The sequence below is a fragment of the Hemitrygon akajei genome, chromosome 4, assembly GCF_048418815.1.
Source record: "Hemitrygon akajei chromosome 4, sHemAka1.3, whole genome shotgun sequence".
Classification (NCBI taxonomy): domain Eukaryota; kingdom Metazoa; phylum Chordata; class Chondrichthyes; order Myliobatiformes; family Dasyatidae; genus Hemitrygon; species Hemitrygon akajei.
This window is the reverse complement of record NC_133127.1, coordinates 135,925,183-135,951,295: the sequence shown is the minus strand read 5'-3', so window position 1 is coordinate 135,951,295 and position 26,113 is coordinate 135,925,183. Positions and strand designations below refer to the sequence as shown.

Below are 26,113 nucleotides of genomic sequence, written 5' to 3'. Positions count from 1 at the left end.
AGTTAGGGTATTAACCATGTGAGTTTTGTTGAGAAGCTAGATAGCGACAGGAAAAGCCCCACTTCACCATTTCCCGTCCCTTTGTTAACCCATCACCTCCCTCCCTTTTTCCATGGCCTTGTCTTTTTCACCAACTTCCCAGCTCTTTACTTCATCCTTCCCCCTTCGGGTTTCACCTATCACCTGGTTTTTCTCTCTCCCCTCTATCTTTTAAACCTAATCCTCAGCTTTTTTCCCTCCAGTCCTACTAAAGGGTTTCGGCATGAAACATCAACTTTACTTCTACAACCCCCCACCAATAGATGCCACCCACCCTGCTGAGTTCCTCCAACATTTTGTGTGTTACTCCGATTTCCAGTATCTGGAGATTTTCTTGCTTGTGATTTGAGAACAACTCCATAGCTTCGGCACATGGAAGACTAGGGTTTAATACTAAAGAATATCTAGAAGTTAAAGAGAAAATGCAGCAACACTTGAACAGCAGTCATGGGTGGTGTGGAGGATGGGGAGGGAGAAGGCAAGCAAAAAAAAAGGAACGGATTAAGAGGAAAGCATTGGAATCAAAATCGACTGAGGATGAAGTGCAATCATTTTAGCAATGTATGTGCAAACTAAATCTCCATGTTTCCTTGTGACCATTAACGGACATTAATACAACATTTTAAGAAAGGCAAATGCAATGTTAGTATTTATTTTGAAGAACTAGAATATGCAAGCAAAGCTATAATGCCAAGGCTTTACAAGGCATTGGTCAGACTGCACTTGGATTATTGCGAAGAATTTTGGGCCCCTTATCTTAAAGGAGGATGTGTTGGTATTGGATTTCAGGAGGTTCAGGAAAATGACCCAAGGAACGAAAGGGTTAATGTTCGAGAATAGCTTGATGGCCCTGGGCTTGTACTCACTGGCAACTGAAAGAATGAGGGGGGATTTCTTTGAAACATATTTAATATTGAAAGGCCTAGATAGAGCGGATGTACAGAGGAAGTCTAAGACCAGAGGGCACAGCCGCAGAATAGGACATACCTTTGGAACGTAGATGGGCAGCGATTTCTTTAGCCAGAGGACTAAGAATCTATGAAAATCATTGCTGTGGAGGCTGAATCACTGGGTATATTTAAAGCGGAGATTGATAAGTTCTTGATTAGTAAGGGTGTCAAAAATTACTGAGAATTGGGAGGGATATTACAGCAACCATGATGGAATGGTGGAGCGGGACTGAATGGAGAAAACAACCCAATTCTGTTCCTATGCCTTATAGTCTTATTTCTGTAATTAGCTGTTGTATGTCACCACCACAATCGTATCAGTACATTCACGAGAAAGCTTCCAAAAACGTTGAAAGAATTGTGAATGATTCACACTGCAATTTTACTGCAGCCTTAAACTGTGGCAAATAAATGCGCTGACATCTGCTGGTTCTCCACAGTATTTTGGTAGCTCCTCCTGAAATTAATTTGAATTTACAAATGGATAAATGAGATCTAAAAAAATTGAGAATTTTCAAAAGTGAGAACAATCAGTTGTGAGAATTCTAATGATGATGACAATTATGTTAAGCATAAAGTCTTTTGATAAATTAAAACAATTAGATAATACACGAAAGGAAACTCGTGGATCTGGCTTGCAAAGATGGCAAGCTATTGAGTTTTGCTTTACCCATTATCCAAAGTACATATGCATGTCTTGACAAGCTTTTTCAGAAAACTAGACAAAACCACTGCCCCAATACCACCCATTCCCTCATTGCAACAACAGGCATTATAAGAGTAACTGAGCACTTTACTTATTTTTATTTCATTATAGAGTTGCTAGAGTCCTTGCTTTAAGATATTAATGCTATTTGTTTGCTAACCAGCACAGCAATTTGTTAAACAAAATCATAGTCTTAGTCCAAATCTATTAGTCTCAACACTTGACTTTTGTAAGATGCTATGAACCTACCAGTCGTACACAATCCTCTAAATGACTGTTGGCCATTATTCAGCATTTGTTTCTTTCCTGGTCGATATGAAAAAATTCTCTGTTCAAATCCCACCAGTTGGTAAAAGAACAAAGTGCAATCACTTTAATTATCCAAAGGTCAGAAAGCATCTCAATAAACGCTTTATCATTTTTATTGGAATAGATATATCATTTAAAAATATTGACAAAAAGTTAGGTAATTGACAAACCAAATGCAAAATACCCATTTATAGATATAGGGAATATCAAATCTCTACACAAACATTCAGACGTTTGCCCAGCAACCTTGATAGAAAACACCTCACTGCCACAACATGTAAAAGGCATGCAAGCCTAAAATATTTTAAAATTGATGTAAAACTGTATGATCCCTTTTAAAAAGTGGCATTGTCCAACTTGCATTACAAATATGATCATAGTAAATCCTGTCTGTCAAGAGCCAATGAGGACACTAATATTTTAATCAGTGATTTAAGGCAATAATTTTGTATCTGTGCAGATCAGAGTTTGTTCCACAATTAACTGTTTTCATATTTGCTTAAGGAATGCATGTCAATTATTTTGAATTTTTAAAAACATACTATAATATCTTATCTGTGGTTTAATACAAGTTTGTCTAAATTCAGATTATGCAAAAACATTTTGCAATTAAAAATAAACTAAATTTGAAAGTCAATAAACATTCTTTAGTGCTGTATGATATTAAGTAACAAGTGCAAAAATCATTTGGAAATCAGACCATTCATTATAAATGTTTTTGAATTTCATAAAGCCAAGTCATTGCCCAGCAGCTTTAAGCAATAACATTAAACACCAAATGAAGGCGGGGTAGCAACATAAATATCTTTTCAAAAGGCAAAACCTTTTCAAAGATGATATTTGAGAAAAACACATCAAAATCCAGATGGTTCTCCAGTTTGACTTTCAGCAAACATACAAGATTACCTCTCTAAAGTTTAGGAATTGGGGTAGCAGCTATAGCAATGCTTTCAATTGCACATTCATCAGTGCCACGAAGGATTCGGAAGTAACCATCTTCTCCCCAGTTTGCACCCCAGCTGTTCTTAACAATCCAATAGTTCTCCTTTGTTTGGGAGTCTGTGCCATAGCCTACTAGCAGCACTGCATGATTAGTCAGCTCGAAAGGATTGAATGGATCATATAATCCACTATGGTGATAGATTCCTCCATGATAATGAAGAAAGTCAATATGAACTTCAAAAGCAACAGATACAGGACCATTTTTAACCAGCTCAAGTTTCATTACTGCTTCATTACAAGCACCATAAAATCCTCCCACATAATAATACTGAGAAGTGTAATAATGGTAGCAAGATCTCTTCATGGTGCAAGGACTATCTCTTCCGATGTAAGGAAAGCAATCTTCTTCAACCAAACCAAAATCTTGGGCATACTTCCCAGCAATCAAGTATGGAAATCCTCCTGCACATCCTAGATGAGATTAAAAAGCACAAGTTAAAGATCATTAAAGACAGCAGCTGTGACACCCACTTTCCCATCCTACAGCCAAGGTACAAAATAAACAAAATTTAACTGTTAGCCTGCTAACGAAACAAAACTATTGAACTAAATTCAGCTAAATTAGATACTAATTACATTGCAAGTTATGAAGTTTGTCTTAAGTGCACATCTCATTTGAGTAACGCCACTGTGGATATATTTTCCCATTATATTAGAGATGTTCAATTTGCCTGCAGGTGGAGTGTTCTACACCCACCCATGTACATCATTCAGGAAGTCCACTTTAAAATTCTAAAGTGAAAGGTCACTGACCTAATATATTAAATGTTTCCCTCTCTACACCAGGCCTACTATGCATTTCCAGCACTTTCCATTTTAATTCGACTCTTAAAATGTTGGATGACTAATGAATACTGTAACCTTTCATGCCATCCCACAGTAACACAGGAGTTATTATCTGTATTCACAATGAGATCTACAAAAAGCAACTATACCAAACAATTATCATGTACTCGCACTTTGATTAAAACAATCAATTTGACCGTGAAGTACAACACAATAAACTGACACAATGGGTCGAGTTTCAATACTTGAAGATAACATTCCTGATAAAATATTTTAATTCATGCTTTGCAGCACAAGAACATCTACTTGAAAATGTTTTGCAAAGTCACAATCTAAAAACATGATCGTAAAAAGTAATAAATTAAACATGACTGGTTCAAGTCAAATACCTTGTGAATAATTACTGCAGGATATTATCTGCTGAGTGCTTAAGATTGGTGTCTGTGTGTTGTTTGTCAAAATACGAATGCGAGCTTCCAGCATCCCCATGGAAGAAAATGAATAACAACTCCCACATGTGCCTTGAGTAGAGGAAAGAGGCAAGGTCAAGCAGGACAGTGAATAAAATCAAAACCATTAATCTTTATTCAAACATTAGAGTGCAATATTAAAATTAACCAAAAATGAATACTTCCTATTTCCCAAACATGGAATCATTATTTTAAACTATTATACTGCAGCAGGAAAATGTACACATTTCTTCCTAGCCTTTACCCTGGCAGCTGCTTTTCAAAGAAAGGGAAGTCCCCTCTATCAAACATGACAGCAGCTGGAAGAGCTGCAGACAACCTAATTAAATGTGGTTTTGTGAAAAGCTGTTGGCATGAATGTAGCATGCAGCAGTAGTCCAACTTAGATAATTTGACAAAGACATAATCCAGCTATACACTCAGTGACCACTTTATTAAGAACAATTGCACATCTGCTCACTTATGCAAATCAGACAAACTTGTGGCAGCATCTCAATGCATAAAAACAGACGTGGTCAAGAGGCTCAGTTGTTGTTCATACCAAATATTAGAATGGGGAAGAATTCAATCGAAGTGACTTTGACTGTGGAATGATTGTTGGCGCCAGATGGGGTGGTTTGAGTATTTCAGAAACTGCTGAATGCTTGGAATTTTTAGAGTTTATAGAAAATGGTGTGGAAAAACAAAACAAATCCAATTTAGCAAGTCCCCTGATGTTCAGCAATTGCAAAGGCATCAAACCACACAGTAGCCAAAGTATTCATATAGGGAAATTGGATAGCAAGTTAAATAAATTTCCCCCCAAAAAATGCACAGGTAATTAAAGCAGAAATGAGACTAAAGGCACTTCTTCACTACAGGGAAGACAAAGTTTATTTTCTGGTTAGAGTTTACTAACTAATAAGAATGGTACAGGATGTCATTTTAATTCCTCGCTAGGGCCTCATAACTTGTGTGTAGTATTTCCCAAGAAATATTACAAATACTCCAAATGCACACAGTTCAAATGATTTCAGCTCACTCTTGGTGAGCAAGGTTGCAAGAAATACATTTTGATGGCTTGCTGGATTTCTGCAACAGAATTAGCACTTTGCATTAATGTACATATGTACATAGCTCCCAAACTGCTTTTGTTTTCAGAGTATGAAGTTGATTATAATTTAAACTACAAAATCCAAAATCAATAATTCCTTGGGCTCCTTATTGAATAAAAAATTCTTTATCTTCTAACATCTATAATTATTCCAAGGATGCTAATGGATGTTCTGCAAATAAGGGTTGAATACTCCTTATCCCAAAAAAAATCAAAAATCTGTAAACCTCCAAAACCCAAATTTTTTGAATGCTGACGTGACACCAAAAACAGAAAATTCCAAAGAGGCTGAGAAAGTTCCAGGCAACGTGCAGGTCTCTGCACACCAGACAATTCTGAGAAGTGACCTGACGTATGTAATGAACAGAAGTTTATATTTTTTTCTATTTTTCATAAAGCAAAAATGGAAGATCTCGATCGTGTATCGTTAGCATCGGCACGAACACATGCTGATCATGAAACAAGCAAAGATCGATGAACAGAGTGAAGGTAATTGTAAACATTCAGAGGGCTGGTTGCAGAAATTTATGAAAAGGCAAGGCATTAAATATTCAAAGTGTGTTGATCAGGAAAATCTAACACCAGAACAAGTCTACGATGCTGATTGTTTTCATACTTTATATGAAACCCAAAAAAGTAAAATGTAAATACAATGTACTGTAACCTTTTAATTAAACATGGCATTGTAAGTGGAGACTGAAAGCTGGTAGCATGTAAATTCAGAGTCAGAAATGATGGCAGTCGAACACAAATATAAAAATATGAAAAATAACCCAAAACATGTGGTTTTATTAAAGTTAATTGTTTCAATATTTAAATTTCAGAATACAAAATTGAATGTAGCTCATTACTTTTAAATAATCAAATTGCTTATGCCAATCTCATCCATGATCACTATTCAATTACATTTAAAAGAATTCAAAAAACTTCCCAGTTTATATATACAAATTATGCTATTGGTTCAAATGATTAAATGTGAATCAATAAAATTAAAACCTTAGCAAGCAAAATATTTTTTAAAAATGTCCAAATTATAATGTAGCTCTAGACATTGCCACAGCAAAAAAAAAAAATCAGTAAAAATCCTGCAATTAGTTCCACAGCTGATGATTTATACGGTTTAATTCTACTCATAGCTCCTCAAATAATGAGGCAGTCTTTGCCAGCAGGAAGACAAAAAACTTCGGCATGTCCAGTGACATTTATGCCAGCCAGTAATCTGTCTAACATGAGAGAGAGTGAAGGTGCAGAGGAGATTCACCAGGATGTTGGATTGGATGATTTTAGTTTGGACAGACTGGATAGGCTGGGTGTTTTCTCCTTGAAGTGAAGGCAACCTGATAAAGCTATATGAAATTATAAAAGGTGGATAATGCCACAGCTGGCTTTGTGATACAAAAATAAACAAAGGATGTAACCATCAAATATCGTAGTTTAATAATCCATTACTCACTCCCTATAATAAATCTGTTGTTCCCCCCCCCCCCCCCCCCCCCGAATGAGAATATAACACTTCCTGCATCAATCATCTTTGCAGATTTCAAATAGACTGGCTGCTGACAACTCTACTAAACTGTAGGCAATTCTGTGATGCAAGTAATTCACAGTAGGAACTGGATCATTGCCACTTTCTGGCATCCCTCGATTTTCTTAGTATCCAAAAATCTTTCAGTCTCATACTCAGCGATTGAGCCTCCACAGCTCCTTGGCCAAGAACTCCAGAGACTATCTAAAGTTCAGGTAAAGAGACTTATTCTCATGTTACTCCTAAATGGCCATCCCAACCAGTGAAACATCATGCTCTGTCCCCATGTCATAAGAATTTTGTGTGTTTTACTGAGATCATCTTTTATTCTTCTGAATGAGTTTTGGTAGGTTCTGCTTAATAATCAACAGATAATCTCCCTCACCAAGGATCAATGGTTTATTTGATATGCCCCCTCTTTAGAAACTATTGGGTTGAAAGGAGAGATCTATTCATAGAACTCCAGGTGTAGTTCATCAGGGTCCTAAATAACCTCAGTAAAATATTTTAGTAAGCTTACTAAGGGTGCCAAAAATACTTTCTCTCCTCCTTTCACTTCTGCTACCTATCATTTCACTGCATAAATGTAGCAACAGCATACACAATTCCTACTTTTAACTTTTAAACTTCTAAACACAATCAGACTTACCTTGGTTTCGAACTGGAGTAACATAATTGACTCCGTCTACATCTCTCCAGTCCCATGATTCTGGCAAAGAACTTGCAAGCTTCAGTACTTCTTCCGACACAGGCGCAGGCTTTGGACGTCTATCAAAGAGCAACTAATCACTATGGAAAAGTATCAGCTTGCAAAATCAAGCATCCTTATTCTCTATTTTTAAATGCAGAATTATTTTGAACACAAGATGAAAGTGGTTTCGATTTCCTTACTTCCAAGATTTCTTCACTGAATTTGTTTTGTGTTACAAAATACAGGCTTTTTAAGCAACCATTGCAGAAAGAAGAGTTAAGTACTGACCAAGTTAGTAATTTCAAATTATATTTTAAAAAACAAATTTTAGAGCACAAGACATAGGAGCAGAATTAGACCACTCAGCTCATTGTGTCTACTCTATCATGGCTGGTTTATTATTCCTCTCAACCCTATTCTCCTGCCTTCTCCCATTACAGGTTACACTTTGACATCCTGACAAATCAAGAACCTATCAACTTCTGCTTTAAATATACTCAATGACTTGGCATCCACAGCTGTCCATGAAAATGAATTCCAGATTCACCATCCTCTGGCTAAAGAAGCTTCTTCTCATCTCTTTTTTATATGGACGTCCCTCTATTCCGTGGGTGTGCCCTCTGGTCCTAGATTCACATGGTATAGGAGACATACTGTACCTCTCCGCATCCATTCTGTCTAGGCTTTCAATATTCAACAGGTTTCAAGGAGATCCCCCTCATTCCTCTAAACTCCAGCAAGTACCAGCCAAGGGCTATCAAATGATCCTATGTTAACCCTTTAATTCCCAGAATCATTCTCATGAGCCACCTATGGACCCGCTTCAACACCAACAAGTCTTTTCTTAGATAAGGGGCCCAAAACTACTCGAAGAGCGGTCTGACCAATGCCTTATAAAATCTCAGCATCACATTCTTGCTCTTCTATTCTAGCCCTCTTAAAACAAATGTTAATATTGCATTCGCCTTCTTTACCAAGGACTCAACCTGCAGGTTGAGGAACTCAACTTTTAAGGAATCCTGCACAAGGACTCTCAAGTTCTTTTGCACCTTTGGATTTTGAATGAGCTCAAACAGTGGCAATGTTCCTCAACCTTGCACCGTGGTTAACTTTGCACATTCTGATTAAAGGATATAAGAACACAAGATACAGAAACTGCAGCAAGCTACTTAAACATTCATACCTATTCCACCATTCAACAGGGTCACAGTCAAGCTTTTACCACAATTCCCTCTTTTCTCTTAACATCAAATATCTACTAACCCCCATCTTGAACATGTTCAATAACTGAACTCCACAGCCCACTCAGTTACAGATTAAGTACTCACTACACAGAAAAAATTCTTCTCAATTCTGTTTTGAATAGTAAATCCTTGATTTGAGACCAACTCTTTATTCTAGGCATCTCAGCCAGTGGAAACATTGGCACTGCATCTACACAGTGCTTTTAATCTTTCAATAGGATCACCTCTTGTTCTTCTAAATGGCAAAGAACAATTCATATCTGCCAATTCTAGGAATCAGATTTATAAACCTATAAAGCTTTGAATTGCAGAGACAAGGAGAGGAGATGGAGACCTTAATCCAGTATAGGTGATCCCTCTATTTCAGAGGCCAAGTGGGTTGTGTTTCTATGAAATGTTTCATAGGGCTGAGGAAGGGGAAAACAAATAAATCAAGGATAGCATGCAACAGAGATTATAGAAAGAACAGGCAGAGATGAGGCTTAATCAAAGCCAGTGCCATGAGTTACAGGGCAACAGAGGCGTGGTGCAGTTAAATCAGAAAGCAACAAATACTGGACTGAGAGTGCTGTATTTGAATGCATGCAACAAAAGGAGTAAAATGGATGATCTTGAAATTCAGCTTCAGATTGGCAGATATGACGTTGTGGCCATCTCTGAATCTGGGCTAAAGGATGGCTGCCATTGGAAGCTGAGCGTCCAACGGTACATCGGAAAGATAGGTTAGTAGGCAGAGGGGGTGGTGTGGTTCTGTGTATAAAAAATAACATTAAACCATTGCCTCCAAACAGCAGCTGGGATGTGGATTACAAATTACAGCAGGAGATAGAAAAGGCATGTCAGAAAGGTAATGTCATGATAATCGTTCATCGTTGGGGATTCTAACATGGATTGGGAAAACCAGGTCAGCACTGGACCTCGAGAGAGAATTTGTAAAATGTCTAAGGGATAGCTTTTTAGACCATCTTGTTGTCGAGCTCACTGGGGGAAATAGGCTGTGCTGGTTTGGGGGTTATGCAATGATCCAGAGGCGATAAGAGAGCTTAAGGTTAAGAAACTCTTAGGGAACAGTTATCACAATATGATACAGTTCACATTGAAATTTGAGAGGGAAAAAATAAAATCCGATGTGTCAGTTTTTCAGTGGAATAAACGGAATTACAATGGCATGAGAGGGGAACTGGCCGAAGTTGACTGGAAAGGAACATTTGCAGGAAGGACAACAGAGCAGCAATGGCTGGAGTTCCTGTGAAAAATGAGCAAGTGCAAAATGGATATATTCCAAATAAGAAGAAATTTTCAAAGGGAAGAAGGACATTACTATGGCTGACAAGTGAAGTCAGAGCTAAAGTAAAAGAGAGGGCATACAGGGAAGCCAGAGCTAATGGGAAGATAGAGGATTGGGGAGCTTTTAAAAACTTGCATAAGGAAACTAAGGTGGTCATTCGGAAGGAAAAGGTGAATTATGAAAGGAAGCTGGCGACTAATATCAAAGAAGATACTAAATGCTTTTTTTTTTTAAGTATATAAACGTAAAAGAGAGTCAAGGGTAGATATAGGACCAATACAAAATGACGCTGGGGATATTGTAATGAGAGATGCAGAAATGGCAGAGGAACTGAATGCTTATTTTGCATCAGTCTTCACAATGGAAGACATCTGCAGTATACCGGACGTTCAAGAGTGTCAGGGAAGTGAAATTTGTGCAGTGAAAATTACGACTGAGAAGGTGCTCAGGAAGCTTAATGATCTGAGGGTGGATAAATCTCCTGGACCTGATAGAATGCATCCTTGGGTCCGAAAGGAAGTAGCTGGAGAGATTGCAGAGGCATTAATGATGATCTTTCAAGAATCAATAGATTCTGGCATTGTACCGGATGACTGCAAAATTGCAAATGTTACTCCGCTATTTAAGAAGGGTGGGAGGCAGCAGAAAGGAAGCTATAGACCTGTTAGCCTGATACCAGTGGTTGAGAAGTTAGTGGAATTACTTGTTAGGGATGAGATTACAGAGTACCTGGAGACACATGACAAGATAGGCCAAAGCCAGCATGGTTTCCTGAAAGGAAAATTCTGCCTGACAAACCTGCCTGAGGAAATTACAAGCAGGATAGAGAAAGGAGATGCAGTAGACATGATGTACTTGGATTTTCAGAAGGCCTTTGACAAGATGCCGCACATGAGGCTGCTTAGCAAGATAAGAGCCCATGAAATTACAGGGAAGTTACTAGCTTGGGTGGAGCATTGGCTGATCGACAGGAAACAGGGAGCGGGAATAAAGGGATCCTATTCTGGCTGGTTGCTAGTTACTAGTGGAGTTCCACAGGGGTCGGTGTTGGGACCGCTGCTTTTTACGATGTATATCAATGATTTGGGCTATGGAATTAATGGATTTGTGGTCAAATTTGCCGATGAGACAATGATAGGTGGAGGAGCGGGTAGTGTTGAGGAAACAGAGAGCCTGCAGATAGACTTAGATAGTTTAGAGGAATGGGTAAAGAAGTGGCAAATGAAATACAATGTGGGAAAGTGTATGGTTATGCACTCTGGCAGAAGAAATAAATGGGCAGACTATTATTTACATGGGGAGAGAACTCAAAATGCATAGATGCAAAGGGACTTGGGAGTCCTTGTGCAGGATACCCTGAAGGTTAACCTCCAGGGTGAGTCAATTGTGAAGAAAGCGAATGCACTGTTGGCATTGATTTCTAGAGGTTTAGAATACAAGAGCAGGGATGTGATGTTGACGCTCTATAAGGCACTTGTGAGACCACATTTGGAGTATTGTCTGCAGTTTTGGGCTCCTTATTTTAGAAAGAATATACTGACATTGGAGAGGGCTCAGAGAAGATTCACAAGAATGATTCCTGGAATGAAAGGGTTACCATATGAGGAACGCCTGGTAGCTCTTGGGCTGTATTCCCTGGAGTTCAGGAGAATGAGGGGGATCTCATAGAAACATTCCGAATGTTAAAAGGCCTGAACAGATTAGATATGGCTAAGTTATTTCCCATGGTAGGGGATTCTAGGGCAAGAGGGCATGATTTCAGGATTGAAGGACGTCCTTTTAGAACTGAGATGCAGAGAAATTACTTTACAGGGTGGTAATTCTGAAATTTGTTGCCATGAGCGGCTGTGGAGGCCCAGTCACTGGGTGTAATTAAAGCAGAGATAGAGAGTTTCTTGATTAGCCAGGGCATCAAAGGGTATGAGGTGAAAGCAGGGGAGTGGGAATGACTGGAAGAATTAGGTCAGCCCATGATTGAATGGCAGAGCAGACTTGATGGACCGAATGGCCTACTTCTGCTTCTATACCTTATGGTCTTGTATCACAAAACCTCATTACCCAAGCATGTCAAGTAACGAGAGTAGTAAAAATGTTAACTTATTTTTAAACCTCTCAAAAATATCATGAATAAAATTTTATTCCATACATCAGATATTTTGGTAGTGATCTGAAAATTTTTTTAAGCGCCAATTTCTGTTACCCAAATTGCCATAACACAGGGGTCATCTATACGGGATTGGGCGATGCAAAACTGAAGACGGTGAGCATTGTAGATACTGACTGCAGAAGTACATCAGCACAAGTGGAACTAATGCTTTGTTTGAAGTTTTCCTGGATCATGTAGTGGTGAAACACAGCTACAATGCACATTCAGGGAACAAAGTCAGAGGCATAGAATTTTGCAAATTCAATACAATCTTACAAGCAATGTTCACATTCTTTCAGACATTTACATTGCTCTATCTGAGAAATGGCTACATTTTATGTAACAGTACCAACACTTACCTGGGGACCCGTGATCCAAGACCGCCAGCACGTTTATTTAAGTCAAGGATTGTGAATTTTTCATATTCTTCATAAACCACTGCAGTCCAAGATTTTTGAACTGTGTTTATTGCTTTCACAAAATCCACATTAGACTTGTATGGTCTCTGTGACAGGCTATTGAGGATAGAGGTGGGGGATAGAAACAGAGGGAGCAATTAAAACAATTCAAAACTTGTAAAGGATAATGAATATTTAATTTGCACAAACATTTCAGAGCAAAATCCTTTACCTAGACTGGGGGATGTAAAGAGAAAGAACAATGTCAAAAATATTAGTAATATACTGTAGGGAAACACTTACAATTATATAGGAAAAACAGCACCAAGTTACTCAAAATAATAAGGGAATAAAAGGATCCTTTTCTGGTTGGCTGCCAGTTACTAGTGGTGTTCTACAGGGGTTGGTGTTGGGATCACTTCTTTTTATGCTGCATAGAAATAATTTAGATGTTTGAATATATGGCTTTGCTGCCAAGCTTGCAGATGATACATACAAAGATTGGTGGAGGGGCAGGTAGTGCTGAGGAAACAGGTAGGATGCAGAAGGACTTAGATTAGGAGAATGGGCAAGAAAGTGGCAAATGAAATACAATGCTGGAAAATGCATGGTCATGCACTTTGGTAGTAGGAATAGATGTGCGGACTATTTTCTAAATGGGGAGAAAATCCAGGAATCTATGTAGAGGGACTTGGAAGTCCTTGTGCAGAACACCCTGAACGTTAACATGTAGATTGAGTCAGTGGTGAGGAAGGCGAATGCCATGTTAGCATTCATTTCCAGAGGTCTAGAATACAAGAGCAAGGATGGTGAATTTGTTGTCACATGTAGCTGTGGAGGCCAGGTCATTGGGTACATTTATGGCAGAGGTTGATAGGTTCTTGACTGGACATGGCATCAAAGGTTATGAAGGCCAGGAACTGGGGTTGAGGAGGCGACAGAAAAAAGGATTAGCCATTATTGAATGGCGGAGCAGACTCGACTGGCCAGATAGCCTAATTCTGCTCCTATGTCTTATGGTCTGAAATTACCTACTCTAGTTCCTCATAACCCTCCCATTTCCCATTAGTAGCTTTAATGCAAAGGTTTTCTGTATGTAGATCCATCCCCAGCCCAACTTTATCTGGGACTTGGGAAGGCCTCCCTCCTTCCTTTCCACATGAACATTTTCTTTTTGGAATTCTACATTTAAATTTTCCATAGTTCAAAAAATGTATAAAGTGCTGTTTTGGTAATTTTAAAAAGGAGATAGTGCTAAACATTTTTAAAAAAAATTATAGTATTTTAGAACTGCTTTTCCAATAAATGTTTTATACAATGAACTGCCAAAGAAACAAAAAAGTATAAAGTAATAAATTATACTAATTTATTTCATTACAATAATATTCATTTTGGCAGTAGTGCTATATTCTGATGAATAAAAATATAAAAGGTCAGGTCTTCAATATGACTGAAGTACCGTAGATTCCGGATTTTAAGCCGCTACTTTTTTCCCACATTTTGAACAGCTTTGAACTTTGCGGCCAATAATCCGAAGCGGCTAATACAAGGTTTTTTTCATGCCGCCTCGTAAACATTTTGCCTCGTAACAGTAGACCAATAAAATTGATGAGTAGTTCACAGAGGTCCAATGAAATTGTACGATAAATCAAGCGCACTTTCACAATTAAATTATTGTAAATCAGTCATTTGTACTCACCCTCATCAACATGGAAAACACTCGAAGCATTGTGCTACCTACCCTACTTAGTTTAAACTATATTTGTTTTCTGTACTACATCGCGGGATGCTATGACGACACACCCGGTTTCGCGGTGTCTTGTGGGAAAATGCCGTTTGCGATGAAACGGAAAGGAGGGGGGAGCGCATTACGCGAGCGGCTTTGGATCCGAGCGAAATCTGCTTTTAAATGCCGTTTGCGATGAAACGGAAAGGAGGGGGGAGCGCATTACGCGAGCGGCTTTGGATCTGAGCGAACTCTGCTTTTAAGTTAAAGGTATCAATAACTTTTCCTGGTAGGCTGCAATATATATATTTTTTACCAGTCGTTAGGAGATATTGGAATGTTGTTCAGTAAAGAAGTATACGCAACGTATATTTAAAAGTAGCCGCGTACGGGCACGGTTCGAAAAAAAGCATTTGCAATATGTATTTGTTTTTGTTACCATATGGATTTAATTAAAAGTTAAAAAAATCCTCACGTGTAATATCTTTCTGTGTAAATATCTCATATTACAACGTGGGACACCTGCGGCCGAAAATCCGGTGCGGCCTAAAATCCGGTGCGGCCTTTACATTTAAAAAAATGATTTTATTTCTAAAATTAGAGCCAGCGGCTTAAAATCAGGTGCGCTCTGTAGTCCGGAATCTACGGTAGATACATTATTGGATGCTGAAGAAAGGAAATTTATTCTTCCCCTGATTGGGAAGCAAGCAATACAGTCCACAAATGCCAATGTATACCAAATCCTAATATAGCAAGAAAGCAACACAATTCCAGAAAAGGAGAGCTACTTAACATCACTTTACCTTAGCCAAGATCCTACCATTAACATACTAAGGAAAGCTATACTTCATTATTATTCTTAGAAGCCTTTTCCATATGGCTATTTATTTAACAATGCAGGATGGTGTAGACCCTTTCAGCCATGCCACCCCAGCTACTACACAACCCCACTTAACCCCAAGCTGATCACAGGACAATTTATAATGACAAATTAACCCCTCTGGTGTGTTCTTGCCCTCTGGGAGGAAACTGGCACACCCAGGGAAAACCTATGCATTCCACGGGGAGAACAGAGAGATTCCTTATAGTACGGTGCAGGATTTGAACTCCAAACTACCCCAAGCTGTAACAGCATCACACTACCACTACAATCCCTGGCTCATTACTTTAAAATCATTAAAATAATTAAACATTAATTATTAAATACAACAGCATTTCTCAGATTTTAGTTACTACAACCTTAATTCACATATTTTATCTTCAACTACATTAAATTATAACCACCCTCATTTAAAACTGCTCGAAAGCAAAACGCCTCAGCAACATCTCCTCTTCATCCCAGTGATATTCCACAATTCACGTTTCATCGCAACTTTCTGCTCCTCAGCTTTCATCATTCATTCTCAATGAATGACACAGCTTCATGAAATCACCTACGTTACTATGCCGCCTTCACACTCTCGTTCTCGACTGTTGTTCCCATCACACTCAAAAGATATTTTAATAAAAGAAAACCTAATTACAACCTGCAGGTGAGAAGAAATTTCAAAAGAGAAGAAATTTCAATAACACTCCAATTTTTAGATGTGTCAAGCTACCTGGCCAAGTACACAATTGAATTTCTTCCTCAAAATGAAATCACAGTAATGGTCTACACATGTTCGAAGATCAAGTCTGTCTTTACTTGCAATACCTACAGGATGCTTCATTCAATACATATTAGGGACTTGAAACTTGCTACATCCTGCTGTGTTACCTTGCTGACATCAAATATGAAATGGAAATGGAGCATAACTTTTGGCATGTATTAATGACTCCAGTTTCACCCCAGAAGTAGTATCTTTTTTTTAAAAAAAAAGTTAAAACCAATTCAAGAACCTGTTATATTTTTTGCAACACTGGGGAATTTTAAGTTGTTTTTCTCTCCCCCCCCGCCCAGAAATACCCGCGCAGGGAATCTAACAGCATCTTTTGTTAAGCTTAACCTTGGAGGCTGATGCAAACAGATATCTGGGGTGTAAGTACCCACAATCTTAAACAACAAAACACCAATACAGGCTTCCCCCGCAATCCGAAGGTAGAGCGTTCCTATGAAACCGTTTGTAAACCGAAACGTTGTAAAGCAAAGAAGCAATTACCATTAATTTATATGGGAAAATTTTTTGAACATTCCCAGACCCAAAAGATAACCTACCAAATCAAACCAAATAACACATAAAACCTAAAATAACACTAGCATGTAGTAAAAGCAGGAATGATATGATAAATATACATCCTATATAAAGTAGAAATATAGTATGTTCGGTGTAGTTTCACTTATCAAACTTGGGAAGACAGCGAACCAAAATCGATTTGGAGAAGAGAAAAAAACAGCATATACATGCATACATACGCACATGCGTACACACGTACATGCGTATATGCATGTGCAAACTGCCCGCATAAGGCTTCACGGTCATTGTAGTCTTTCTCTGAGTCAACACACGTACAAAGTGGGAGTCTTGTCTTTGTAAAAGTGAAAATCCTCTTTGGTTAGTGAAAACAGGAACTAATGTAGGTCTTTCGTAACAGCGAGTTGTCATAAAGCGAACGTTCGAAAAGTGGGGGCCACCTCTACTGGAAATTAACGCAAATGGACTAGTGCAAGTGGGAAAAATGTCAAAATAAAAACACAAAACCTAAAAGAGGAATGGAAAACGGATTGAAAATGACATTAAAAGGCAACACGAGTGAATCTGCAGATACTGGAAATAAATAAAAACACAAAATGCTGGCAGAACTCAGCAGGCCAGACAGCATCTATGGGAGGAGGTAGTGATGACGTTTCGGGCCGAAACCCTTCATCAGGAGTGAAGTAACATGGGATGGTCAAGGGGGGATAAGAAGTGGGGGGAGGGATAAAGTAGAGAGCCAGGAAGTGATAGTTTGGAGGGAAATGGGCTAGGGGGAAGGTGGAGAATTATGGGAAGCACTTCTTCCATTTGCAGGGATGAGTGCCTGGAGGGAGGTTGGTGGTGAGGATTATATCCAACGTATAATCCTCCGTAACTTCCGCCACCTCCTAAGTGATCCCACCACCAGCCACATCTTCCCCCCCCCCCCCCCCCCCCACTCTCGGCTTTCCGCAGGGATCACTCCCTACGCGACTCCCTTGTCCATTCATCCCCCCCATCCCTCCCCACCGACCTCCCTCCGGGAACTCATCCCTGCAAATGGAAGAAGTGCTACACCTGTCCCCACACTTCTTCCCTCACCACCATCCCAGGCCCCCGACAGTCCTTTCAGGTGAGGCACCACTTCACCTGCGAGTCAACTGGGGTGATATACTGTATCTGGTGCTCCCGATGTGGCCATTTATACATTGGGGAGACCCGCCACAGACTGGGAGACCGTTTCACCGAACACCGGCGCTCGGTCCTCCGGCAGTGGCGGGATCTCCCTGTGGCCACACACTTCAATTCCACAGACCACTCCCACTCCGACATGTCTGTCCATGGCCTCCTCTACCATCAAGATGAGGCCACACGCAGGTTGATGGAGCAATACCTTATCTCCCGCCTAGGTAGCCTCCTACCTGCCGGCATGAACATTCAATTCACAGACCTCCGTTGATACCCCTGCCCCCCCTTACCCCCATCCCTATCTATTATTTCAGTCTGGTTCTCTTTCTCTCTTTTTCTCCCTCACTATAATCTCTCCCCCCAACCCTACCTTTCTTTCTCTTTTACTTCCCATAATTCTCCACCTTCCCCCTAGCCCATTTCCCTCCAACCTATCACTTCCCAGCTCTCTACTTTATCCCTCCCCCCCCACTTCTTATCCCCCCTCGACCATCCCATGTTACTTCACACCTGATGAAGGGTTTCGGCCCGAAACGTCATCACTACCTCCTCCCATAGATGCTGTCTGGCCTGCTGAGTTCTGCCAGCATTTTGTGTTTTTATTGAAAATGACATTAGACACTTTAAAATAACCATAAAATCCAAAAAGCACATTTCTCTTTAGGTTACAATTTTTGGTCTCAGGCAAAATTAGTTGCAATCACTGCAAACTGTCATGCAATTAGCACCAAACTGGAATCGGAATGCATACATGCCAAAAGATCTACTTTCATTTCATAAAAACAATATTAATTTCATGAATAATAATTTACTTACCGTAATAGGTCTCTCTCGGAATGAACTTTATTAGTTCTTACATTCCTGGTTTTCTTCTTCCCAAAAAAGCAAGCCCAGTTTCGACCCAATGAATCATGCACCCATCCTGGTAGTGTTTCGTGACAGTAGCTAGTTACATTTGTGCCTTGTTTCTTGTACTATTAATAGTTAAAGGGCCAGGCGTGAGGGGAAAGAAAATATAATATGTATTTGCAAGTGATGCAAGGCTATCCATACAGTAAATTGATTTTTTCCAACCACAAACATATCATTTTTAAAATTAATCCATAACTGTGCACATACATAAACCATCATAGCTCAACACTTCTCTTCAATCTTACAAGTCTATTTTAAACTTTTTTTCAGTTCAAAATTATTCATCCTGCATGATGTTGAACTTTTATAATATGTAGTTGGGAGAAGCTACATATATTTAGGACCTTTATAGAAGAACACAGTGAATTAAATTCAACTAAATCCGTTAAATAGTACATAGAAACCAAATGGGGAAGGTCAGACTGCACATTTACGGAGTGATTTTACATATATTTAGGTTGTGTGTTGTGTATTACTGCGTTTTACACCCTGGTTTGGAGAAACATTGTCTCATTTCTATATATTATATACATGCATATAAATGACAATAAACTTGACGAAGGGGTACAAACAAGCAAAGGAGACAAATGGTAGCCTGAATAGGTACCGTAGATTCCGGATTTTAAGCCGCTACTTTTTTCCCACATTTTGAACAGCTTTGAACTTTGCGGCCAATAATCCAGAGCGGCTAATACATTATTTTTTTCATGCCGCCTCGTAAACATTTTGCCTCGTAACAGTAGACCAATAAAATTGATGAGTAGTTCACAGAGGTCCAATGAAATTGTACGATAAATCAAGCGCACTTTCACAATTAAATTATTGTAAATCAGTCATTTGTACTCACCCTCATCAACATGGAAAACACTCGAAGCATTGTGCTACCTACCCTACTTAGTTTAAACTATATTTGTTTTCTGTACTACATCGCAGGATGCTATGACGTCACACCCGGTTTCGCGGCGTCTTGTGGGAAAATGCCGTTTGCGATGAAACGGAAAGGAGGGGGGAGCGGATTACGCGAGCGGCTTTGGATCCGAGCGAAATCTGCTTTTAAATGCCGTTTGCGATGAAACGGAAAGGAGGGGGGGAGCGGATTACGCGAGCGGCTTTGGATCTGAGCGAACTCTGCTTTTAAGTTAAAGGTATCAATAACTTTTCCTGGTAGGCTGCAGTATATATATTTTTTACCAGTCGTTAGGAGATATTGGAATGTTGTTCAGTAAAGAAGTATACGCAACGTATATTTAAAAGTAGCCGCGTACGGGCACGGTTCGAAAAAAAGCATTTGCAATATGTATTTGTTTTTGTTACCATATGGATTTAATTAAAAGTTAAAAAAATCCTCACGTGTAATATCTTTCTGTGTAAATATCTCATATTACAACGTGGGACACCTGCGGCCGAAAATCCGGTGCGGCCTAAAATCCGGTGCGGCCTTTACATTTAAAAAAATGATTTTATTTCTAAAATTAGTGCCAGCGGCTTAAAATCAGGTGCGCTCTGTAGTCCGGAATCTACGGTAGTTGCAAATAACATGTACAATGGAAATTATCTGAAGACTAAAAGATGATAGAATCAGGCTGCAAGTATCAGTAGAAAACTAGGACTGGGATAGACAAAAGACAAATTAAATGCAAGAGGATGTTAATTAAGAGGGAGGTGTGAAATTTACAAAAAGGTTGATGATGATGGGCAAAACACTGTACAGAAACACAAAGAACTATAAACCCTGGTCTTAGTCTGCTTCAGTCGTGAGAACCAGGGACCAATACAAGTGTGAGAGTACAAGCTGATCAGCTGATGCTAATAACAGGTAAAACTGAGATGGGTTGTATGTGCTTCTTTGTTGGTGGATCTTGAATACATACTCTCCATATTACAACTCAGTTTCCTGAATCATTGCTTAGGTTTTGTGCAGTATTGGAATGCCAGCTTTTATTTGCCACTTTGTTGCGTCATGGGCAAATGTTCATATTTCCCATTGTCAAACCTCATTGCCTCAGTTTTACTGCAATATCTATTCACCACAACACAACATTCCTCATTGCATATGCTCTGACAAACTATCTCCTACTAGAGATGCACCAAAGGAAACTTAAGACATTTGTATTATTTCTACCACCCTTTACTTTTGTAAGCAATCATGACTAGCAGTGTAACAGCTATGGAAACTTATCCTGTAATGATGTCCTGTATTATTTTAAATGAAGGTGCTTTGCAAACCATCATCAGAACAAAAAGATTACATATGTTTAGTAAAATACACAGGAGTTTTGGACCGAATTCCAGAAAATTCCTCGCTCATTCAGAAATTAAACCACTAACTTTATGGGCCTACGTTCCAACATTTCCCACCCTCCCAAAATAAAAAGGTATTGTCATGTGGCAATAGGTGCAGGAGTAGGCAATTCGGCCCTTCGAGACAGCACCGCCATTCAATATGATCATGGCTGATCATCCACAATCAGTACCCCGTTCCTGCCTTCTCCCCATATCCCTTGACTCCGCTATCTTTAAGAGCTCTATTTAACTCTTTCTTGAAAGCATCCAGAGAATTGGCCTCCACTGCCTTCTGAGGCAGAGCATTCCATAGATCCACAACTCTCTGGGTGAAAAAGTTTTTCCTCAACTCCATTCTAAATGGCCTACCCCTTATTCTTAAACTGTGGCCTCTGGTTCTGGACTCACCCAACATCAGGAACATGTTTCCTGCCTCTAGCGTGTCCAATCCCTTAATAATCTTATATGTTTCAATCAGATTCCCTTTCATCCTTCTAAATTCCAGTGTATACAAGCCCCGTCACTCCAATCTTTCAACATATGACAGTCCCGCCATTCCGGGAATTAACCTCGTGAACCTGCAGTGCACTGCCTTAATAACGAGAATGTCCTTCCTCAAATTTGGAGACCAAAACTGAACACAATACTCCAGGTGTGGTCTCACCAGGGCCCTGTACAACTGCAGAAGGACCTCTTCTCCTATACTCAACTCCCTTCGTTATAAAGGCCAACATGCCATTAGCTTTCTTCACTGCCTGCTGTACCTGCATACTTACTTTGTGACTGATGAACAAGGACACTTAGATCTCGTCGTACTTCCCCTTTTCCTAACTTGACACCATTCAGATAGTAATCTGCCTTCCTGTTCTTGTCACCAAAGTGGATAACCTCACATTTATCCACATTAAAATGCATCTGCCCACTCACCCAATGTGGTGAAAATCTCATCCAACAACAATACTGCATTTCATCACACACCATCAAACCACAACAGATACTGTATATGATCAGATAATTGCAGAAATTTTAATGGACAGCTGACTATTGACGAGAGGACCAGGAACACTGCCCTTTAACTGCATTTCTTAGGTCATTTGAATCTACCTAAAGAGACATCAAGTCACTGTTAAACCTCATCTAAAGTTTACAATTCTATTCTACATGAACTCAAGATCAGAGGCAAGTGAATCATATGCATGACATGCATTTGTGTACAGATTTCTTAATGTATTTAAAAACTAAGACACCAACCTTAAAAAAACCAAACCATTTGTAATTATCAAGAACCACTTCAAAACCTTGGTTGTAAATTAATGTGAAGAACCCAAATGTTCCATCTTCACTTTCAGCAATATCAAGCTTCTGGAGATGTACAGTCACGGTTTTTATTGGAGGACCTATGCAAGAAAAACCATAAAACAACTTTTAATTAATATGCTGTAAGTGCAGTGTTTGAGCAAAAGCGCGGAGTTTGGCTTTGATGAGCTTTCGCTGAGCCGATCAACTAAGTTTTTTTCCCCTTAAAATTACTCTTCTAGTTAGTGTAGCTGGGATGGCTGCTCCTCCTTCAGGATGTAGATCACGAATGCTCGTAGCTTTCATGACGACTGTGAGAAGTGTGGCCAGATGCAGCTCCAGACTGACTTGATGAAGAAAGTAGAACTGGAACCAGAGGTACTTGTGATCATCCAAGATGCTGAGAGCATCACGGGTGAGAGGTCAGTGAAGTGCTGAAAGCTGCAGGCTGTTGCAAAACTAGCAAAAAAGTAGACAAATAGTGCAAGGTTCTTGTGGAATCCAAAGCAACACAAATAAAATGCTGGAGGAACTCAGCAAGTCAGGCAGCATCTACGGAAATGAATAAAGAGTCAACGTTTCAGGCCGAGACCCTTCATTAGGGCTGGAAAGGGCCAGTTGCATCACCATCTGGTATGGGAATTGCAATCACCAGATCACAAGATCCTGCAAAGGATAACAAGGACTGCTGCAAACATTACTGGGGACTCTCTCATCCTACACTGGCCACTTTACACATTCAATTGCTGCTATTTCAAATATTTATACAACCACTCGTTTTACTACAGTGCGAGTAACATTGTACTGTCTAACACAAGAGTGCACCTTGCACTTTATGTCAACCTGTTAATTTTCAGGCCATGCCACTCAGAGACATAATAATATTATTTTGTGATTGTATGTGCTGGATTGTAACTGCATGAACTATATTTTGTACCTTGGCCCCAGAGAATGATGTTTCACTTCGCTATATAAATGGTATGGTTGAATGACAATAAACTTGAAATTGAGCAAACACAAGGAAATCTGCAGATGCTGGAAATTCAAACAACACACACAAAATGCTGGTGGAACGCAGCAGGCCAGGCAGCATCTATAGGGAGAAGCGCTGTTGACGTTTCGGGCTGAGACCCTTCGTCAGGACTAACCGAAAGGAAAGATAGTAAGAGATTTGAAAGTAGTGGGGGAGGGGGAAATGTGAAATGATAGAAGACCGGAGGGGGTGGGATGAAGGCAAGAGCTGGAAAGGTGATTGGCAAAAGTGATACAGAGCTGGAGAAGGGAAAGGATCATGGGACGGGAGGCCTGAGGAGAAAGAAAGAAGGGGGGAGCACCAGAGGGAGATGGAGAACAGGCAAACAACTAAATATGTCAGGGATGGGGCAAGAAGGGTAAGTAGCCTCCAACCTGATGGCATGAACATTGACTTCTCCAACTTCTGTTAATGCCCCTCCTCCCCTTCTTAACCCATCCCTGACATATTTAGTTGTTTGCCTGTTCTCCATCTCCCTCTGGTGCTCCCCCCCCCCCCTTTCTTTCTCCTGAGGCCTCCCGTCCAATGATCCTTTCCCTTCTCCAGCTCTGTATCACTTTCGCCAATCACCTTTCCAGCTCTTAGCTTCACCCCACGCCCTCCGGTCTTCTCCTATCATTTCGCATTTCCCCCTCCCCCTCCTACTTTCAAATCTCTTACTACCTTTCCTTTCGGTTAGTCCTGACGAAGGGTCTCAGCCCGAAATGTCGACAGCGCTTCTCCCTGTAGATGCTGCCTGGCCTGCTGTGTTTCACCAGCATTTTGTGTGTGTTGAAACTTGAAATTGATCTCACTTGTCTTGAAAAGGGGGAAGAAGCCAGAATGAGGAGGAGGGAGAGGGGATTGAGCCCAAACCAGGAAGTTGTGGGGTGAAGGCAGTGAGAGGGAAGGTAGGTGGCTGGGGGAGGGGGATGAACTGAGAAGCTGGGAGGTGATAGGTGGAAAAGATAAAGGGCCGAAGAAAAAGGAATCTGCTAGATTAGGTTCGATTAGGGAGAAAGGGAGGGAGGGGCACTGGGTGCAGCTGAAGAGAAGAGGTGAAAGGGGAGCCAGAACAGGGAATGGAAAAAGATAGAAGGGAGAGAGGGAGAAATTACTGGAAGTTAGAGAAATTGATGTTCATGCCATCAGGTTGAGGCTACCCAGACAGCAGATGAGGTGTTGTTCCTCTAACGTGATAGTACCATTTTAGATGGTAGCAGGGAAGGGTGAAGACAAGCAGGGCTTTAGTGACAGGAGGCTTATTATGGTTAGTCAGGAGAATCTGTGGCTTCAAAAGACTCCAGGATGGTGGTTTGCCTCCTTGTTGCCAGGGTCACAGGTATCTGAGCTATTACAGAACATTTGAGGAGCAGCCAGAAGCCACTGTGCACGCTGGCACAAATGACATGGATAGAAAAAGGAATGATGTTCTGTGGAGTGAATATTGGGAATTACTAAAGGTAAAAAAAAGCAGATCCTTGAGAGCAGTAATCTCTAGATTATTCCAAGAGCCATGTGCTATGAGGGCAATAACAGGGTATGGCAGAAGAGTTGGCTCAAAAGGCAGGGACACACATTTTTGAACCACTGGGATTTCTTCTGGGACAGAAGTGACCAAGAGGGATAGGCTGCACCCGAACTGGATGGGCTTCAATATCCTAGCAGGTAATTTGTTCATGCTACTAAGGAGCAGGTAGATTTGGGGGGGGGGGGGGGGGGGGGGGGGGGTAGAATAGCCGAAGTAGCAGTGAAGCAGATTGGAGGCTGAACGTTGACACAGAAATGAAAGTCAGTTGAAGCATAAAGTCAGGGAGTGGAAGGAATGCGGGAAAGGTAGGTATCACGACCAGTCGGTCTGTAATAAAGTACAGCCAGGAGAAAGATAATGGAAACAATGGTGCAGAGGTGTTGAAGTGTGTTTATTTTAATGCAAGGAGTATTACAGGCAAGAGAGATGAAACACAGAGCATTAATCAATGCTATGCTGTTGTGGCATTTGCAAAGACTTGAGAGAGAGGAGGACAGGACTAGCTGCTTAATGTTCTAGGGTTTCAATGTTTTAGAAGAGATTAGAGGAGAGAAAGGAAGACTAATCAGAGAGAATTTCACAGCTGCCCTCAGAGCAGGCATAATAGAGGTAGAATCCAAAAATAAGTAAGGTATAGCCACTCTGACAGGAATATTCCTTAAAGCCACCCCCATTTAGGAATAATCCTGAAAACAACAAACCAGTGAGTTTCCTGTCAGTCATAGGGAAGCAATTGGAAAGGTTCTTAAGCTTGGGATTTATGAGCATTTGCAAAGCATGGCTTAATTAGGGACATTCAATATGGCTCTTGCAGTGCAAGTCCTGTCTAACTTGTTTTGAGCTTTTCTTTTGAGAAGGTTTTCGACAAGGTAGAGGAGTAGATGTTGTATTACATGGTCTTCATAAGGCAGTTGACAAAGTCCCTAATACTAGGCTCATCCAGAACATGAAGATGCAGGAGATCCACAATGGCACCTTTAACAGGTAGTGCCTTAAGGTGGCATCCACCATTAAAGACCCTTAACATCTGGAACGTGCCCTCCTCATATTATTACCATCGGAACAGACCCATACTCAATATTCTCATAACTTCTTCCCCTCTGACATCATATTCCTGAATGGTTCACAAAACTTGTCATGAACACTACCTTGTTATTGATCATTTGCATTATTTACCTTTGTGGATTACAAGTCTTTCACTGTGTTGCTACTGCAAATCAACAAATTACATGGCGTGTCAGTGACAATAAACCTAATTTTGATTGTGGATTCGGAATCAGCCTGCCCACAAAGACAGAGGACAATGGCCGATGGATCTTATTCTGTCTGGAGGCTCATGTCCAGGGATGATTTGCAGGCGTGCAC

The 26,113-nt window shown here is 40.1% G+C and overlaps 1 protein-coding gene across 1 annotated transcript in view; it reads right to left on the bottom strand.

Moving 5' to 3' along the window:
• Nucleotides 1-2,101: 2,101 nt before the first annotated feature.
• The window catches only part of ctsc (cathepsin C), a 29,019-nt gene continuing 5,007 nt past the window's right edge, over nucleotides 2,102-26,113 (bottom strand). Inside the window, exons 2-7 of the mRNA XM_073043364.1 lie at nucleotides 22,161-22,306; nucleotides 18,531-18,688; nucleotides 12,609-12,764; nucleotides 7,530-7,648; nucleotides 4,182-4,313; nucleotides 2,102-3,417 (exon numbers count right to left, since the gene is read on the bottom strand). Coding sequence (XP_072899465.1) covers nucleotides 2,915-3,417; nucleotides 4,182-4,313; nucleotides 7,530-7,648; nucleotides 12,609-12,764; nucleotides 18,531-18,688; nucleotides 22,161-22,306 — 1,214 coding nt within the window. The 3' untranslated portion in view covers nucleotides 2,102-2,914. The remainder of the gene's footprint in view (nucleotides 3,418-4,181; nucleotides 4,314-7,529; nucleotides 7,649-12,608; nucleotides 12,765-18,530; nucleotides 18,689-22,160; nucleotides 22,307-26,113) is intronic.